Below are 18,897 nucleotides of genomic sequence, written 5' to 3'. Positions count from 1 at the left end.
TATTTATATATTTTTTAAAAAGAACACATGCCAACTTTGGTATTTTAGCTGTTGCTTCTTTTCCTGGCAATCCACATTTCTTTCTGGTAACGTATAGTTGACCAGGGAGACCAATGTGAACACAGCACACAGCTCCCCACAGAACATGTATGCTGGCTTTTTTGATCTTTGCAAAGCACCTCTTTGGGTTTCTCCAAGGGAGGGCTTCAAGCACCCTCTTTCCTCACTGCAGGCCCACGGGAGGGGAACTCTAGGGGGCAGTGTGGTGTGGGTTCCCTTCCTTTGGAAAACCCTAGAATAGCATCCAGGATCCCCACCATTATACTCTCGCTTTCCATAAACACTCCGAGCTGTTAAACCGTTTATAGAGGAAACTCACATGCCCAGTGTCCATGATGGGAGCAGGTGATTAAAGAAGCATGAGATGTTCACGAGTTTGTTGGTCCTAATCCACTGGGGAAACCACCAAATCCTAGCATCAAAATCATTACTTCTGTGTTGTTGACCCTAGTGAGTCCTATTACAATTTTCCTGGTAGATAAAGGATAGAGAAATTCTTCCCAGATCTTTCCCTGTCTTGAAATCGTCTTCTTGTGCATAGTCTCAACCTAGCCAGGGATCCTCCGAAAATGTCAGTTCTAGAATCAAAGCCAGCTCCTGATCACAACCTGAGCAGCTCTCGGAACTAGAGGACCATCTCGTTCCAGGACCCGGCCTCTGCGTGTCTAGTCACATCATTCGAGAAAGATCGAGCGATCTCAGCATCCGGACCACCCTGCCGGCTTATACTTGGATTTATAGGAAAACAAAGACCCCAGACTCTTTTCACTCTGAGTTCGGCTCATTCCTGACAGCAAACTGTGTGCCTGCCCCTGCGGGTTTCACACTGTGAGGAAGGAAGGCCTGGAGAGGGAGGCCCAGTGCTTTTCTCCTCAGGGACATGGGTGGCTTACCTTGGGCACCCCTCCCCCACCCAAGTGTTTCTTTTGCATAGAGAGCTTGTGTCCTAAGAGTCAAAGGCAGGAAAGGGGCCCCATGAGACTCTCCCTTCTGGAAAAATGAAGACCACCTCCCCTCTTATTTTTTTTTTAAATCAGAGCTACAGAGCTTCTGGTTTGAGGACTGGGAGATTCCCAGTGTTTTTACTTGTAGGAACCACAGCTCCCCAGTCACAGAATCTGAACCATGGCTACGTCGTCAGGTTAGTAGTGGATGTCCAAGGATTGGTACGCTTGGCACAGATCCAACATCAGGAAATTGCCCATTGGGTGAGTCAACTGGATGCGGGAGCTTTCGGCCAGGTTGGCATTTGTTTCTGGAAGAGCTGAGGGAGTTTCAATATATTTTGAAAAGGACTGTCTTGAATGCTTGGGATAGGGTTTTGTTTTGTTTTTTGTTTTTGTTTTTCCATATTGGAAATAAATGTCTTTGAATGGCAAAGACCACCAGTGCACAGACCCTTGGCTATTCAGGGGGAAACTCTCTCGGCTTCCTTCCCTCCTTCTTTCCTTTCCTTTCTTCCTTCCTTCCTTTTCTCTTTCTCTTCCTTCCCCCCTCCCTCCCTCCATTCCTCCCCTCCTCCCTCTCCTCCTTATATCAGAATGCTGCTGTCTCAATAATACTGTTAGAAGCAGGGCTACTAGTACCAAGCGCTAACGGGAGCATTTGCACGGATGTGTTTTCTGACTCTGTTGAGTAAGTCTGAACTCTCACGGCTGCAGCAGCGGTGGGATTGGCCGCAAACTCCGTGTCCGTGGGCCTGCCCCACCACGGGAGCCCCAGGAATCTGGAGAAAACCACGCGTGGTTACTTCCAGGCTCTAAGAGCATCCAGAAGCTCGAATGCGGCCATCTTCGGAAGTCTCTGTACATCTCCTAGCCAGGCCCCATCGATCTCCAGAAAAGAGGACGCACCTAAGCGTTTAAAAGTACTTAAGATAACAACTCCCACTAGGAGACAGATGAATTAACGTGGTCTGTCTGATCCACTGGGTGCAGCCAACTTCTCCGAGTTTCTCCCAGGTATCCCTAGATTTATACCGTAAATGTCACATCTGATCTATGGAGGGACAGAGTGAATACGGTGTGCGGAGCCTGTGGGAGGGGCTGAGACTAAGAACCCAGGGGTCTGCTCTGTGATGCTTGGTTATCAGTGTTCGAATAGCTTCTAAAGGTCTCTAGGCAAATGCACAGTGGCCTCCCGACCAAGTGTAGTCCTTCCACTAGAAACACCCCGAGTAGGGACCCTGCGAGTTTGTTCTCCAAAGGCAGTAAGGGGGGAAAAAAGAACATACAAATCGCACAACGTCACACATGACAAATGTACTGACCAGCAAGGTTCGTCAAGATCCAAACAAAACGTCAACATCTGAGGGACAAACAAAGGTGAGGAATGCGTTAGTAAGATTTTCTTCCACGTAGCTTCACCTTCCCAGAAAAGACCGGTCATGCTTCCCTCTGGATTTCTGGTTCTGATGACACGCGTAAAAGCAAAACGCAAAAAAAAAAAAAAAAAAAAAAAAATGTACCGTGTGGATCTCTGAGAGCTCATTGCAGATCAAGGAATGTAAAAACGGTTTTCGTGTCCCTTGGATGCTGTTCTACGAGACATGGTGTTTACCGTTCCCGGCACCTAAGGGCAAAGCTGTCCTGTCTTTTCACATCCATAGTCCTTGTCTGGATGGGCGCGCTGACGGTGAGCAAATGGCTGTGAGTCGTTGGGCTGGAGCCGTTCGTCATACACAGAGAGGCAACGTGTCGTCTGTCGATGGGTCAGCGAGAAAGGCCGAGTATCATTTCACAGCAAATTGGGGCTCAGGGCTTCGGTATAGAATTTTCAAGAGACACACAAATACACATACGTGTAGAGAGATATACAAGCGTATATCTACACACGTACGCATGCCTACCCCGCCATACGATCTGCGAGCTTTCAGAGTAGCAGTCCCCCAAAACACTCTGTGTTCACACATGTCTACAAGTTCACACTGGAATGACTTCTAAATCTTTGGTTTATCAAAAAGAGAACTTCTAAACATCACAACATTTTTGGTTATCTTCTCCGTAAGTGCACAGTGACTATTTTTTTTTTTTTACAAAAGAAGAAAACAGTGCCTTAGTGATTTAAATTAAAAAACAACAACAACAACAACAACAAGCCAACCAACCAACCAGCTTTGGCTCCTTTCTACAGCATGCAATGCTATGAACCGGCAGAGCCACAGTGAGCTTGAGAGAGACCATCCTGCCGTTTGAGGGTTTTGATGCCCAGCAAAAGCACGAGGTAATGAGGCGTGCACACGAGACCATCGTCTTTCTTCCTTCCCTTGTTTTCCGTGTGTGACTGCGTTTCCTTTCACCGACCCGGACCTGCCATTCTCTCTCCTTGCAAATATCATTCAGCTCTGTCTTGACGTCATGATTTCCAATGTCCCCAAAACCACCCAAATCACTGATGGCTCTAGATCAAATGAGAGCAGAACGAGCTTTGGGGCTGATGGGGCAAGTCACCAGTTTTTTCCCCAGGGACATTCTTTCAACTTTTTTTTTTTTTTTTTGCAGCGAATGATGCACATGGAGAATGTGTTCCCTGGGAGAACCTGGAGTTTTACCTTTTGAAAATATGGCTTTATTAAGAGTACAGAAGCTTGTTAGATAGGAGAAGTCTTCTTGATGTTGGGGCAGAAAAAGGAAAGAGTTTCAAAAGTGGAGCAGGAAAAGACTGGTATCTTGAAAGAAAAGTGGGAGAAAGAGAAACGGAGGTGGACCCCCAAGCCCCTCCCCCCCCAAAGAAGTTGGACCTCCATAAATGGTCATCCTGTTGTAGGAACCCATGGTATTTATTCTCACGACACGTGAAACAAGGTTTTCTAGCACTGTCTGAATGATCTCTGGTATGGCTTCCTGAAGCTAGAGCGAGTCTTCCCATCTGCTTCCAGGGTCACCTCCCGTCTTTGAAACTAAAGGGGGTTGTGTTGGGGAACCTTCCATGGCAGGAGGTTTTGGGTTCTGTTCGCTTTAAGGTCCTTGGCTGTTTCACGGTGCTTATCACCACAGAGACAGCGGGAGTGATCTAGCGACTGGTTGACCAAGAGGGAAATTCTCGGTGGGGTTCTTTGGACCAAAGATAGGTTTGTTGTGATCTGTGACCACACGGAGTCCTGGGTCCTGGACTGGGGTAAGGGGGCAGCTTTGTGGCCGAGCTGACTTCCTTTCCCTGGGAATGGATTGGTTCTGTCCCTCTCTCCTACCTCAAGACCCTAACTGAAGTGGGGCCTGACTTCTATTTTGAACGACAGGGAGGGGAAGGATGGGAAGCAGTGCCCACCATGGGTCTATCTTCCAGAAACGCTGATGGTTATGCTGCACTCCCTTTACTCTGAAAGAGCTCCATTTCCTTTCCGCACTGTGTCTAATAAACCCTCGAGAGAGGCTTACGAAGTGAGACTAGGCCCGAACAGTGCCTGAGAAAAACCAGGGGCTACAAAAATACTGGTGTTTGAAAAGGCAGTGAAAGAATTTTTTTTCTCTTTTTGGCATTCCTCCCATCCAAGTACTAACCAGGCCCGACCCTGCTCAGCTTCCGAGATCAGACAAGATCGGGCGCGTTCAGGGTGGTATGGCCATAGACTCTTTTTGGCATTCCTGATCTGAGAATGCACATTTCTGAACGCATTGCTGAAATCATTAACAGTTCCTGAACGTCGGTCAATATCACAAGACTCCTTTTTGCTCTCATTGACGGTCATGGAAGTCTCCGCGGTTTCTTTGAAAATTCCCTCCTCCACCTTTCCTCCTCCTCCGCTTTTTGGATGATAGGAGTGTTTTCGGTTGTGTGCTTCCCCCCCATGGAATTCCCACTGGTCTCCCTTAGCGCCTCTGTGGCCAGCCCTCCTACCAGTGCTGTAAGTGAAGGTCCATGGGGGAATTCAGATTGAGATCCGTGACATCCAGGAAATCAATGTTAAAGATGCTGGGGCCGCCGGTGCCGAGGGAGCTAAAGCTTGGCGTGGAGCTTGGCGGAGTGAGGTCCAGCCACTCCATGGTTTCCCAAGGAGATTCGGTGAAGCTCAGCGGCAGCCCGCTGCTGTCCACAGAGGAGGGGGAGAACTGAGTCTGCATCGGGGACAGGGGGCCCGGCAAGATCTCGTGGGCACTGAACAGGTCTTCTGCAGCCTTCCCGGGGAATCCATCCATGATGCCGTCGAAAGGAGGCTCTTCGCTCCCCACTTTCAGCAGGGCGCCATCGCTCGCCTTTGCTAAGGGGCTCTGGGGACTCAATAAGAGTTCAAGGTGCTTATCGCTGTCAGTGCTATAGTGATCGAAGGAGAGCTGGCCCCCCGAAGACGAGGGTTTGGGGAGGGCAGCAGGAGAACTTCGGGAAGACCCGGGTATCTTGGGGACTTTCTGAAGACACGAATGATCCTCTCTAACATCAGCTGGCATTTCTGCGGGCAAAACACAGTGGGCATTGTTAAACCCCTTCGGCCTCCGCACTAGGGATCTTTGGGGTGAAGGAGTCACACTCAGACACGAGATGGTTGTGCTTCTCTGGGTATCACCCAGTCTCACCCTTAAAGAGCCCGGTCCGTGTCCGGTTCTTCTCCCTGGCCTCTCCCCACACCCTTTCTTTCTGGAACTTCCACTCTGATCGGGGACCTGCTCCTTCACTGACACCTGGCTGTCCCCCGAGGATAGTGCATCCTCCTCACCCCTGCTTGGAACTGGTTTACTTCGGGGTCAGAAGAGGAGTCCCCGGCTGCCATGCCACTGTCACTGTGTGGTTATTGCTCGGTATCCTCCCGATAGCCCCCCTCAGTGGTTCTGAGGGTCTGTCCGCTCCCCCGCCCCACACCCGGGGCTCCTGGTCCCTCTCCCGCATCCGCTGAAAACTCTAAACTCTATCCCCCAGTTCACTGCCTTTCCCACTTCAGCTCTTGTCCTTCCCTGCGACGTCAGCATCCTGGGAAGTGACCTGACTGTCCAGTGGCCTCTCGCGGCCTTGACGCCCTTTCCCCCCGCCCAACTCCGGTGGTCCCTCCATTCCCACTCTGTGGGACACCCTGAACCCCGTCACCCCCAAATTCTGCATCCCCCTGAAAGCTCAATGTCACACAAACTCTCTCGCTCTCTCTCCATCCACTCCCCTCCCTCTAGTTCATGTATGAAGTATGCCGGGACAAGTTTCTCAGCCAGCTGGGGTCACTCCAGCCTACTAACTCCACTGCTTTCTCCACCCATCACCCCGTTGGCTCCCACTTCTTGCCCCGTCCAGCTGATAGATATTCTCTGCTCTACTGTGGCTACTGTCTTAGAAATATTCTCAAGCTCCTTGTTTTTTTCTCCTTGCACCATACTCCCTTGGCAAAACCCTCCACCCAGGCACCCCCTAATTTTAAATATTATACACATGGACTTCATGACCTCTATGGCCGTTTTTTTAATATTCTGGATTAACCACACCTTGGGAAATAATAATTTGACTTTAGTATCTTTACTTTCCAATTCTCAAAGGAAGTAGCAATAGCTTTTATTATTAAATCTAATTTTAGGGACGCCTGGGGAGCTCAGTCAGTGAAGCGTCTGCCTTCGACTCAGGTCATGATCCCAGGGTCCTCGGATCGAGTCCCACATCGGGCTCCCTGCTCAGCGAGGAGCCTGCTTCTCCCTCAACATCTGCCCCTAACCCCGCTCATGCTCCCTCTCACTCTCTCTTTCAAATAAATAAATAAATAAATAATATCTTTAAAAAAAAACCCACACCTGGATGAATCTTGGTTGCAAGAGAAAAATGACACAGTGGAGCTGACTGGCCTCACTGTAGATTTGTGATAACAAACCTACTGACGGCACTTAATATAGCCTAGCCTCCTACTGTGATATACCCTACTCCAGAAAATTCATTCGTGATTGATTTATAACTGTCCTCGGATGACTCTTCTGTCCTCAAATCTCCCGTGCTCCCCTCCTGCACCCTTACCTTTGCTGACCTGGCCACACAGTTCATTAAAAATATAAGGGTGTCTTTGCGGTGCCTGGTGGCTCAGCCGGTTGGGAGTCCGACTCTTGGTTTCGGCTCAGGTCCTGATCTCAAGGTCGTGAGATGGGGCCCCAGGTTGGGCTCTGCCCTCAGCAGGGAGTCTGCTTGTCCCTCTCCCTCTCCCTCTGCTCCTCTCCCTGCTCTCTCTCTCTCCTAAATAAATAAAATCTTTAAAAACATATAAGGATGTCTGATATCACCCTCTCCTCTTTCCATCGCGAAACGTATAAAGATACACACCCATCTTTTCCTTCTTCCTCTTGTTACAAGAGAGGAATTGCGTGTCCTCTTCCTGTTGTGCATTCTGCCTTTCCAGACTCTAAGCTCCACAAAGGTGAGGACTTGGTCAAGAGCAGCACTGACCCCAGTACAACACCTGGCCACTCCTTCTCCGAACTTTCGATGTTATTATCGAGACACTAAGACTTGAGGGTTGTTTTTTGTTTTTTTCTATCTACATGTTCTCCTTACCCGATCTTATTCGTCTGTGTGGTTTCAGATTCTGGGCACATACCATGTAATTTTGAAAAAATAAATGAATGACTAAAAAGGAGGCAAAAAGAACATATTGATTTTTTTTTTTTTTTGGTCGCAAGCTGGAATGACATCTAAGTGTGAATGGACCACCCAGCGGGAGAGCACTAATTGAATTTCGTTTCGAGTCGGTAGCATAAAACCTGCTTTGTCTGCTGTCTTATTATTATTAAGAGGATAGGGAGATTGGGATTAAAAGGCAGAGAAAAATGGACTCGCAAGGGAAAACACTTAGGGAAACAGGGACTGAGTTGAGGACACCGACCGGTAAAAGGACTGCTGAGCGAGCACCCAGCACAGAGGGACAAAGTCAGGGAAGAGTCACCCACTGTGCCTTCTGTCCCCTGCCCCAGCGTGGCCTGCGGGCTCACCTGAAGGGACGCTTGACCCGCTGTGAGCACCTGACCTTGGTCCTAAGCGTTTGCTCCCCAGCGCACAAGCAGGTGCAGAGCAATCCGAGGGGCCAGCCACGGGTAGTCTTACCTCCGCTTTCAATGAGGACGTCCAGGAGCTCATCCATCTGCTGACTCCGAGTCATTTGCTGTTGCAAATTAAGCAGAAGAGAACAGAGAAGTGAGAAGGTTGGCCCTCTCTTCCGTGGGAGATGGTGAGACGCAGCCCTACCGCTGTTTCGAACCAGGTTTGGTTAAGGTGGGTTTTGTCCTTAATTGCGGTAAAATACACACAACACATATTTCACCATCTTTATCATTTTTAAGCATACGGTCCAGTGACATCAAGTCCATTACGCTCGTGTTATTGTGTGACCGTCCCACCATCCGTCTCCAGAACTTTTTCAGCTTCCCCAGCTGCAGCGCTGTCCCCATTGAACATGAACTCCGCGTCCGCCTCCCCAGCAGCCCCTGACGATTACCATTCTGCTTTCTGTTCCCATGAATCGGGCAACTCTAGAGACCTCACAGAAGTGGATTCACACAGTGTATTTCCTTTTATTACTGGTTTACTTTGCTCTATAATAGCCTCCAGGCTCATCCGTGTGTCAGAATCGCTTTCCTTGTTAAGACCGACTAGTATTGGGGCTCCTGGGAGGCTCAGTCGGTGAAGCGTCTGCCTTCAGCTCAGGTCATGATCTCAGGGTCCTGGGATTGAGTCCCGCCTCGGGCTCCCTGCTCAGCGGGAATTTCTGCTTCTCCCTCTGCCTCTGCTGCTACCCTTGCTTGTGTTCTCTCTCTCTCAAATACATAAATAAAATCTTTTAAAAAAATGACTAGCATTAACTGTATGTATTCACCACACTTTGATTAACCATTCATCCGTCGACGGCCACTGGGGTCGCTTCCACTGTGAATACCGCTGCTATACACAGGACTACAACCGGCTGACCGCGTGATTAAAGCTCAGGGCTCATCACGGATGGGAAAACTCCCAAGTGAAAAAATCTAGCACGGAGAAGGGGAGAAGAAGAGAGACTGCTCCCCAGGAGAGTCCTTCCGAGTGAGAGGCTTCCATCCCAAGAACAGGGCTTCCTAACACACAGCGTATAGCCATCCTCCTCACTTTGAAGCGACCTGGGTCTGCCTCCTGTTTGGGGGCTGGGGTTGTGGCCCCAGCATGTGGCTCGGGCCTTCCTTGTTCCTCGTGGAAAGAGCCCTTGGTACGTGTTGATGCCTGTAGGGCAGACACTCCTTCCCTCTGGCTCATCTGAGTCATACGCTAGAGTCTTGTTAGGGAAATCCACTTGGGTAGACCTTTTCCTTTTCTTTTGAAAGCACAAAGGATCCGTGGAAGCTTACAGATACCAGGGGCAGAAAACGGGGAGGACACAGGCCCGTACCTATCTCACTCCCTTGAGAGCCCACTCCCGATACACAAAGGCATCAGTAATCAGTACGGAGGGGAGCACTGCTCAGAGTGAGTCACCTGCCAGTCCAGAAGGCATCAGATGTCCACAGGGTCTGGCAGGTAACGTAAATGAGCCGAACAGAGAACAAGAAAGAGGGGTAAGATGCGACCCTATGCTGTGGTTCAAGGAGGAAGAGAATACTTTTTTTCAGGCAACCGTCCCCTCTCAGAAAGTAGCCCCATTATTGCGAGACCCTCTAGTGTTTAAGAAATGAGAAAGGCCACTCTTCGCCTAAAATCTCCCGACATTTAAAAATACTCTTTAAGCCACATGAGACTTCACTGCAAGCTGATTTGATCTGGGGGACGCCAGCACGCCAAAGCCGACCTAGATCTTCCTTGCGAGGTTGGGCTCATGCAAAGGGCCATCTGATATCTTACCCAAGCTCAGACCGTTTGAAATATATGATCATTCACTGCTTTCCTTTCTTTTTTTTTTTTTTAAAGATTTTATTTTATTTATTTGACAGAGATAGAGACAGCCAGCGAGAGAGGGAACACAAGCAGGGGGAGTGGGAGAGGAAGAAGCAGGCTCATAGTGAAAGAGCCTGGTGGGGCTCGATCCCACAACTCCGGGATCACGCCCTGAGCCGAAGGCAGACGCTTAACCGCTGTGCCACCCAGGCGCCCCCTTCCTTTCTTTGGTTTTTACTTTTTATTTGGAACATTTCCCAACATAAACGACAGCAGGGCATAAGACAAACCTCCACGATCACGGTCAGCAATACTTTGCCGGGATCACTGAATTCGGAAACTAACAAGAACCTTGTACAAAGTATCACCCTGACAACCGCTCTCCTGTATTTGAAAACCTACTCCGTGCCTGGACAAGGTCATAGATGCTACACTCCCTAGAATCCTTGCAAAGTAGACATGGACCCTATTTCACATGAGACAAGTTGAGCGCTTGTCCAACTTTAGTGAGAATGGCCGCTGGCTGCTGGCATTAAATCCAGGCACCTGGGTGCCCAGCACCCCCTCTTCTCTACCTGCTACGTACAGCCATCACCTTTATGCAATTAGCATCTAGACACTTGGCTCGTTCTCACCGAGGGGCTCCCGATGCACTCAATGTCAGCAGCTGCAAACCGCACGAAGGTCAGTAATGAAAAACGACGTCTGTCTAGGCAACCCGCTTCCCCACAGAGAACAAATCTCGCCGAGTTACCTGCTTCAGGGCATCTTCATAGGACGGAGGCTGGGTTATCTCTGGAACTGCTGAAGTTGACTTGGAGAAAGTTGGGGATGGAATGGAAAACTTGGGCCCTGTCTTCTCAGAAGAAGAGTGTAAACCAGCCCTCTGTGGGGGTACAAGGCAGAGAGAGAGTCAACTTGTGGGGTCAGAAACGGTACGGCTTCTGTTTCATTAACTCCAGGCTCGAGTTTGGAAAAATTGATTTAAGGGGGAACAAAAAACTGCTAGGGTCTAGAAAACAACGCCAATAGGTTGACAATAGTACACGTAGCCCATATCCGGAGGCACGTTAGGATGGGAACCTTGCAGATTCATTTCCCCTCCAGGATGAACCCTCTCCGGTTAGGAGAACACCAAATAAAGTAGGAGTCCAGTGCAATATGAAAAAGTCCATCACCCCCAGAATTCCCAGAGTACTTTATCCTCACCCCCCAGGGCATTTCATTCCTAACCAGGTGCGTTTGCAGAAAGGTGGAGCCCTTGCGGGCGTATCTCTGTAGGAACCAGCCTCGTGCTGTGAGTGTTCTATGGAATGCCAGGGCCATCTCACGTCTCTGTCCCCAAAGGACATCCTGCCCGTCCTTGCGGCTCATAGCGCTTGTCATTGGCCCTTTTGTCGGTCTCCTTCTTATCACCTCTTCATTAGTCCTTGGAACTCCCCTTATCCCAGCTCCCTCCCATCTCTGATTTCCACCTGCCGGTATGTATCACCTCTTCCTTTTTCCACTGAGACTGCACCGTGACTCGAACTCTCTGCACCTTTCTAGACCTTTCTACAGCTCCGCATACCTTCCTCTTTCTCGTGCATTATTTCCCCACGTGCCTCTATTTCAGTCTTCGGCTCCACGGAAACTGGTGTGTTTGCCGTGTTGTTTCACAAGCAGACCACGCTCCTGTTAGTCCTCGCGATTTCCAGGATGACCCCGGGCAATGGCTCCTCGGAACACCCTAACTTCTACCTGTACATCCATGTCAGGCTGTTTCCAGTGGATCTGTTTTTATCTAAAATGTCACTTATTTCTGCCTTTGAACCTCCTCATTTGGAGGACGGGGGCACAGAAGAGGGAAAGAGGCAAAATTTAAATCTTTTTTCCAGGTGCCTACCTTTTGCTGGACCCCTGGGCTTTTGGGACGAGGGGTGCCGCCAGCACCATGACTGCTGTCTGCCTGGGCTCCAGAGAAAGGGGGGTGGAGGCTGGAGGGCTGGGGAGAGAAGCTTGCAGGGTGGCTGTCATGGACCCCTGAGTTCTGGGGGGAAGAAACAATGAATGAGGTGGCCTCCAGCAGCATACTTGAGAGCTTTTACTGACACTCCTGGCCCCTGCCCTGGTGTCTTCTCTGTTCAAGTCTCCCTAGATCCCAATATCAAAGTCTCAAATCTGCCTTTGTACGCGTCACCCATCGCTCAAAAACCTTCCATGGCTCCCACGCTTCCACAGCATCGGGTCTCCACCTGTAACCAGTGTTCGAGACGCTCTGGGCCAGGTACCATTTCCTTCAAAGCCTTGTATTCTATTAATCTCTTTCCACGCTTCCCTCAGCATGCTCTGTGCATTGTACCTCTCTATCTTTTCCCACATGGAATGTTCTTTCCCTGACTCTCGTTTTTTAACGTTACACTTCTCATTGAGTCCAACCTCTTTGCAAAAACTTCCTGGACACCTCCCCCCGCCAAGAAGACCTTTCTGGACCTTTCTAGCCCTTCATGACCAATCTGCTTTCCCCGCCCTCCCCAACACGTCGTGCAACATGTGTTGCCAGAAGCATCGATCAGGAAGGTCATTGTATACTGTTCTTTATCTTTTTATCGTGTAATTATTCATGTCCTCAAAGAGAGCTTTGTAAACTATGAGCCCCTGCACAAATGTTAGTTCTTCTGGAGAGTATCCACGTGGTCAGAATGCTCGAAGGGTCCAGAACTGTGTTTCCAGAACCTTTTTCACCTTTGTTGCCTAGGACACCGTGCACTGAGTAAACATCGTCAGCGGTGAGGATAATCCATGTGAAACCCCAGCCCCTCCCAGAGCACCCACTCCAAAGTGGGCACCATTCACCTGAATGTGCTGTTCTGGGCTGTGTAAAAACATATTTCCATTCCCATTCCCATATCCCCACGCTCCCAGGTTAGAGAACATTCAGCGGGAAAAGGGCGTGCACTTTAGAATCAGATAACCCTGGGTTTCTGTGAGTCTGGCCTCGTGGGTTAACCTCCTTAAGCTTCACTTTCTTCCATGGCAAGTAAAGAATAAAGAATTGGAGCTCATGAGGTTGAGACAATTAACGAGATTACTCAGAGGCATGCGTCTTAATACTGGTCACGTGGCAGGATCCAATCACGTGGGTTTTCTTCCTATTTCCTTTCTCATAAGGTAGATTTCAGAACTTTCGATGATATAATTTTCTTTCTCAGATAGCCTTAGATAGACTTTCCTAATGATTTTTTAGCTTCATGGACAAGGAAAGTCTCTGACGGTCACCTTGGTCGCGTCTTTGAACTAGTTACTGCCCTAAGCCGTCTCTACAACCGCCTGTCATTCAGCTCCAGCCACACTGGTCTTCCTTCTGGTCCCTGAGTATTCCACACACAACTCACACCTCGGGGCCCTTGGCCTTGGTATTCTTCCTTCGCCTGCAAAGCCTTCACCCCAACTATTCACGAGGCTTTCTCCCTTACCTCCTACAAAGATTTGCTCAAATGGCCCCGGATCTTTGACTTAAAGTTGCAAACTTGCAAAGGCTCCATCCCCACTCCTCCCTGCTTTTTCTCCATCATAACATCGATCATCCTCTAGGGGCGTCTGGGGGGCTCAGTCGGTGAAGCATCTGCCTTCAGCTCAGGTCATGATCCCAGGATGCTGGGACTGAGTCCTGCATTGGGCTCCCTGCTCACTGGGGAGCCTGCTTCTCCCTCTCCCCCCTGCTTGTGCTCTCCCTTGCTATCTCTCTCTTTCAAATAAATAAAATCCTTAAAAAAAGATCTGTCATCTTCTGACACATCATATATTTCACGTGTTTATTTTATTTACTGTCTGTCTTTCCATGAGAAGAGGGATTTTTGTCTGGTTAGCTCATCCCTCATCCCCAGACACCAGAATGGGGGCTGGCACATAGTAGGTGCTCAGTAAATATTTGCACTATGCAGACCATTGCATGGAGAGAACAGTAAGGTCCCGTAACTTCCCTTTGGCTCTCTCAATGAATTGGTTTGGCCTATGGTAAGGCTTTACGCCAAGGAGTCCTGAAAAGGGGGCTTGGCAATGTGGCCCATCACCTGCTTTTATAAATAAAGTTTTATTGGAGCCCAGCCATGTGCATTCCTTTCCAAGCTGTGGATGTCTGTGTTCATGATACAAGGGTCCTGTTGAGTGGTTGTGACACAGGCATCATAGGCCCACAAAGGCAAAATATTCATTATCTAGCCTTTCACACAACAATTTTGTCAACCTCAATCTCACAGAAGAGAGTCCAGTCCACCGTCCAGAGCAGAAGCTGCTTTTGGGCTTCTGGCAAACCCTTCCTATGACAACTTCCAGTGTTCCCTCTTGAGCCTTTGCCAACCCCCCACCCCTTCCAGAAAACGGGGTGCTGGGGGGGGTAGTTCTTACCTGTGCAGCACACACCTGGCTGCTGGCAGGTGAGGCGACCCCGTGCCCTTCCCCTGGGGCGCCCGAAGAGGAGGGGACGAAGTAATGGTTGTTGGGTGAGGGGGGCAAACTGATGTGCTGCGGGCTTTTGACGGCCCCCAGCGGCGAGTGCTGGGGGGAGCACTGGGGGCTGAGGAACGTGGAGGGCAGCGCGTCGCTGCGGCCCGGGGCCCGGCGCCCCGCTGCATCACAGGCCTGCGCAGGGGCCTCTGAGCTGCCGCCTGGTCTCTTCCCGGGTCTCGGCTGCGGCGCGAAGGGGCAGCTGGGCGCCGCGTCCTCCTGCTTGACAGGGACGGCCAGGAAGGGCGGCGGCTCCTCGGGGCAGCTGTGTCGCCTCTGCTCCTGTAGCTGCATGCGCAGTTCCTCCACGTGCCGCTGCTCCTGCTGCAGCTTCCAGGTGAGCTCGTTGATCACCTTCTGCTTCTCCACCAGCATCTTGTCCTTCTCTGAGTCCAGCCCGTCCGGCTCCGGGGCCAGGACGCCCCCGTTCAGGCTGCTCAGGAGGCTGTCGTCGGCGCACGCGTGGACCGGGGACGGGTGCAGGCAGAGGGACGGGGACGCGTCGTGGAAGGTGTCGGGCAGGGACCCGGCCCCGGACAGGTCGGACGAGGCGGGCGAGATCGGGGGGCTGGAGCTGGTGCTGCCGAAGTGATAGAAGCCGTTGGACAAGGCGCCGGTGGACGGGGAGGACTGGTAGCCGGGCAGCGCGCCGCTGGGCGTCACGGGGAAAGTGACCGTCGTGATGTCCCCGAAGTTGGCCACGGGGTTCCCCGAACAGTCCTGGAAGGGCCGCAGCCGGTCCATGAGGGCGGTCTTGGTGCCTGACACCGGCAGGCCCCGGATTCGAAGCTGCTGTCTTAGTTCCGAGACCTACAGAAACCAGGCGTGGTTAGTGTGCTGGTTAAGGGCAATCTTAAAAAAAAAAAAAAGTATTCCATGAGCTTTAAAACATCACAGGTGGAATTTTACAACATCCGCTTTTCTGTCACTTGCTTACAATTCTCTCCCCTCCCCTTGGTATCAATAGGTCTTTGCACCATGGTTTTTTTTGTTCCTTTTCATGATGCCAGAATCTTAGAAAGGGATAGCCCCCAGGAACCACAGAGGTAGTCAACTCTACGAGCTTCCAACCCCCACCCTTGTCCTCGCCCCATTTTACAGATGAGAAGACTGATTTCTGCCGGGTTTAGCCATCCCTGGACAACCAATCATCCCAAAGGACGCTGGCGCTCCAGGTCTTCTGCTCCTAGGTCACTGCTCTCCCTACCTGGCTCTTTCTGTCCCCGGTTCTCCAACTCGAGCAGGTGCATTTTTAACGGTCCAGACTCCCCTGGGACCAGGTTTTGAGAATCACGGTTCTCCATTAACAGTTATGTCCTGTTTTTTTTTAATTAATTAATTAATTTGAGATGGAGAGAGAGTGAGCCTGAGCAGGGGGAGGGGAGGGAGGAGAGGGAGAGAGAGAATCTTAAGCAGACTCCCCACTGAGCGTGGAGCCCCACATGGGGCTTGGTTCCACCACGCCAAGATCATGGCCTGAGCCAAAACCAAGAGTCAGAGGCTCCACCGACAGGGCCCCCCAGGCGCCCCACTTACATCCTGATTTTAATAACTGGTTAGATGATAGTCATCTACTGAGAGAGAATGTGCCAGCATAAGACCATCAGGTCAAATCCCGACCTTGCCTTTACTAGCTCAGAGATCAATCTGTGCCTCGGTTCCCCTCCTGTAAAATGGAGACCATCATACCGACCTTATATGTTTTCGTGAGGATTAAAACAGCTTAACATCTGTAAAGTGCCTGAAAGAGTGTCTTGCAAATGGATAGTGTGGTGTAAGCATCTGCCGTTATTATGCTGATTCATGTGGGATGATTTCATCCCTGCATTTTTCAAATAATGTTCATAGACAATAAGCTACAGACACCTAAAAATATGGGAACTAAATGAATGATAGTGTCTATGAATGATGGAATACCTGAATTTTTAAAACTGATATTATATACAACAATGAAAAATTGTTTATATTATTTTTTATTGATTTTTAAATTTAATTATTTGAGAGAGAAAGAGAGAGACAGCACATGAACAGGGGGAGGGGCAAAGGGAGAAGCAGACTCCCCGCTGAGCAGGGAGCCCGACTTAGGGCTTGATCCCAGGACCCTGAGGTCACGACCTGAGCGGAAGTCAGATGCTCAACTGACTGAGCCACCCAGGTGCCCCTGTTTATGGTATATTATTAAATGAAAAATAGTTTGAATTGCTTGATTCTTTTCTCCTAAGAATTATATAAATTTGTGTGCATGTATATTTAAACCTGTGCTTGCAGATGAACATACGTGGATAAAGATAGACTAAAATGTTAACAATGGTTCTCCTTATCTCTAGGTCCTAAATATTTCACATAAGATATCACTTTTGTAATTAAAACCAGGAACATTAAATATCTAAGTGGCAATAATTCTGTAAAACAGCTAGAAGAACATATAGGGAAATATTTTTCTGATATTCTGTAGGGAAAGATCTTTTGAGCCCAAAAGCAAAGAAAGCGATCCTAAAAATACTGACAACAAAAATCAAAAACCCCTATAAGTCAAAACCACCAAAAAGAAAATGCAAATGCAGATAGCAGTCTCAGACAAAAATAACCGCAGGACAAATAATCAACCGTTAGTAAGCTCGATGTACCAAGTGTACTTTAACAAACCCCCAAAATAACCCAACACCCCAATAGAGTAATGGGCATGGTCCAACTCTTCACAAACCAAAGATGCATTTGTATGTATTTATTTGAGAGAGAGCAAGAAAGAGGGAGAGCACAAGCAGGGGAGAGGAGCAGAGGGAGAGAGGGAGAAGCAGACTCCCCGCTGAGCAGGGAGCCCGACACGGGACTCGATCCCAGGACCCTGGGATCAGGACCTGAGCTGAAGGCAGACGCTTCACCAAATGAGCCACCCAGGTGCCCATAAAAGATACATTTTTAAAAAAATGGCCAATAATGGACACGTACCGGCATTAGTAATCCAAATAAAATAAATATAGACAGATTTTTGCATTCACGAAATTGACCAAGGAATTAAGAACACTTTCTGTTAGTGAAGTAACAGCAAAAATAAACAAATAAAAATGTTTTTTAAGAGAGTTCCAGCTCCTGAATACCTTGCCGTTCCAAGCGCGGTCCTTGGACCACCAGCTCCGACCGGATCTGGGAGTGTGTCAGGAATGCAGACACTCAGGCCTCCTCCCCACACCTACTGAATGAGAACCTGCATTTTACCCAGAGCCCCAGGTGATCCGGTGTGTATGTCATGCTTGATAAAGGTTGCCTCAGCCCACTGCGCCTGACAGTAGATTGGCACGAACATTCAGGACAGAAATTTTTACAACGTGTATTCTCTGGGAAGAACTTTAGTTTTTGTTTTTTTGTTGTTGTTTTTAAAAGTAGGTTCCATGCCCAACACAGGGCTTGAACTCACAACCCTGACATCAAGACCTGAGATTAAGAGTCAGATGCTTGGGGAGGAGTTAAGATGGCGGAGGAGTAGGGGACCCCTTTTTCAGCCGGTCCCCTGAGTTGAGCTGGATAGGTACCAGGACCAGCAGGAACATCCACGGAATCAGCCTGAGACGCAGGAAGATACATCTGGATCTCTACAAATGAACATCTCCAGCACTGAGTATTGAGGTACAAAGCGGGGAACCGTGAAACTGCGCACAGATATCGGAAGATAAACGGAAGGGGGAGGGAGCCACCGTGTCTGGGCGCTGGGAAGCGGTAACCACCTGCACGGGGGAGCGGGCGGACCGCGGACCCGCACCCTCGAGACAGCAGACTGAGACCATGAGCCGGGAGTGCGCGCGACCAGACTGAAAAGGAGCTCCGGAACTCCAGTGTGCTCACTGGATCCAGACTGCGACCGGGAGCTCTGGAGTGCGCGCGGGGCAGCTGGCGGCTGCCGGTTTTAGAAACACAAAGGACAGAGACGTGCCAGCCCTGGAAGTGAGGGCTGGGACGCCGGGTGTGGGGCGCACAGCCCGGGATGCTGCAGGGTTGAGCAGCACCAACAGAAACAGAGTTAAAGTGGCCAGAACATCAGTGTAGAATGGTCCGCGATCCCTCTGTTCTGAGACGGAGGCTGAAATTTGGCCGATGCTGCTCTGACTCTCAGAAGAGGCACAGCAAACCGCCAGGGAAAGCCGCTAGAGGACAAAAGCCCAGAAATACCGGCTCACAGGGTGCCCATCCCCATCCCCCCTTGCAGGGGACACGGAGACTCTACCCAAACAGGGTTGCCTGAGTATCCGCGCGGCAGGCCCCTCCCCCAGAAGGCAGGCTGAAAAATCAAGAAGCCCACAACCCGGGGCACCTGGGTGGCGCAGTCATTAAGCGCCTGTCTTCGGATTAGGGCGTGGTCACAGCATTCCGGAAAGGAGTCCCTCATCGGGCTTCTCTGCTGGGAGCCTGCTTCTTCCTCTCCCACTCCCCTGCTTATGTTCCGTTTCTTGCTGTCTGTCTGTCTCTCTCTCTCAAATAAATAAATAAAATCTTTAAAGAAGAAGCCCACATCCCTAAGATCTCTATAAAACAAGGGTGCACGGCCTGGGTCCCGGTCAATAATTTGGG

The 18,897-nt window shown here is 49.9% G+C and overlaps 1 protein-coding gene across 6 annotated transcripts in view; it reads right to left on the bottom strand.

Moving 5' to 3' along the window:
* Positions 1 to 1,567: 1,567 nt before the first annotated feature.
* MYOCD (myocardin) overlaps positions 1,568 to 18,897 on the bottom strand; it is a 132,187-nt gene continuing 114,857 nt past the window's right edge. For all 6 annotated transcript variants that reach the window (XM_034646966.1, XM_034646967.1, XM_019808624.2 and 3 more), the window contains 5 exons: positions 14,236 to 15,144; positions 11,735 to 11,878; positions 10,604 to 10,735; positions 8,056 to 8,113; positions 1,568 to 5,446 (listed from right to left, as the gene is read on the bottom strand). In XM_034646966.1, coding sequence (XP_034502857.1) covers positions 4,893 to 5,446; positions 8,056 to 8,113; positions 10,604 to 10,735; positions 11,735 to 11,878; positions 14,236 to 15,144 — 1,797 coding nt within the window. In that variant the 3' untranslated portion in view covers positions 1,568 to 4,892. The remainder of the gene's footprint in view (positions 5,447 to 8,055; positions 8,114 to 10,603; positions 10,736 to 11,734; positions 11,879 to 14,235; positions 15,145 to 18,897) is intronic.

Source organism: Ailuropoda melanoleuca, chromosome 17 (assembly GCF_002007445.2).
Source record: "Ailuropoda melanoleuca isolate Jingjing chromosome 17, ASM200744v2, whole genome shotgun sequence".
NCBI classification, from domain to species: Eukaryota; Metazoa; Chordata; class Mammalia; order Carnivora; family Ursidae; genus Ailuropoda; species Ailuropoda melanoleuca.
This window is presented reverse-complemented; position numbering and strand designations above follow the sequence as displayed.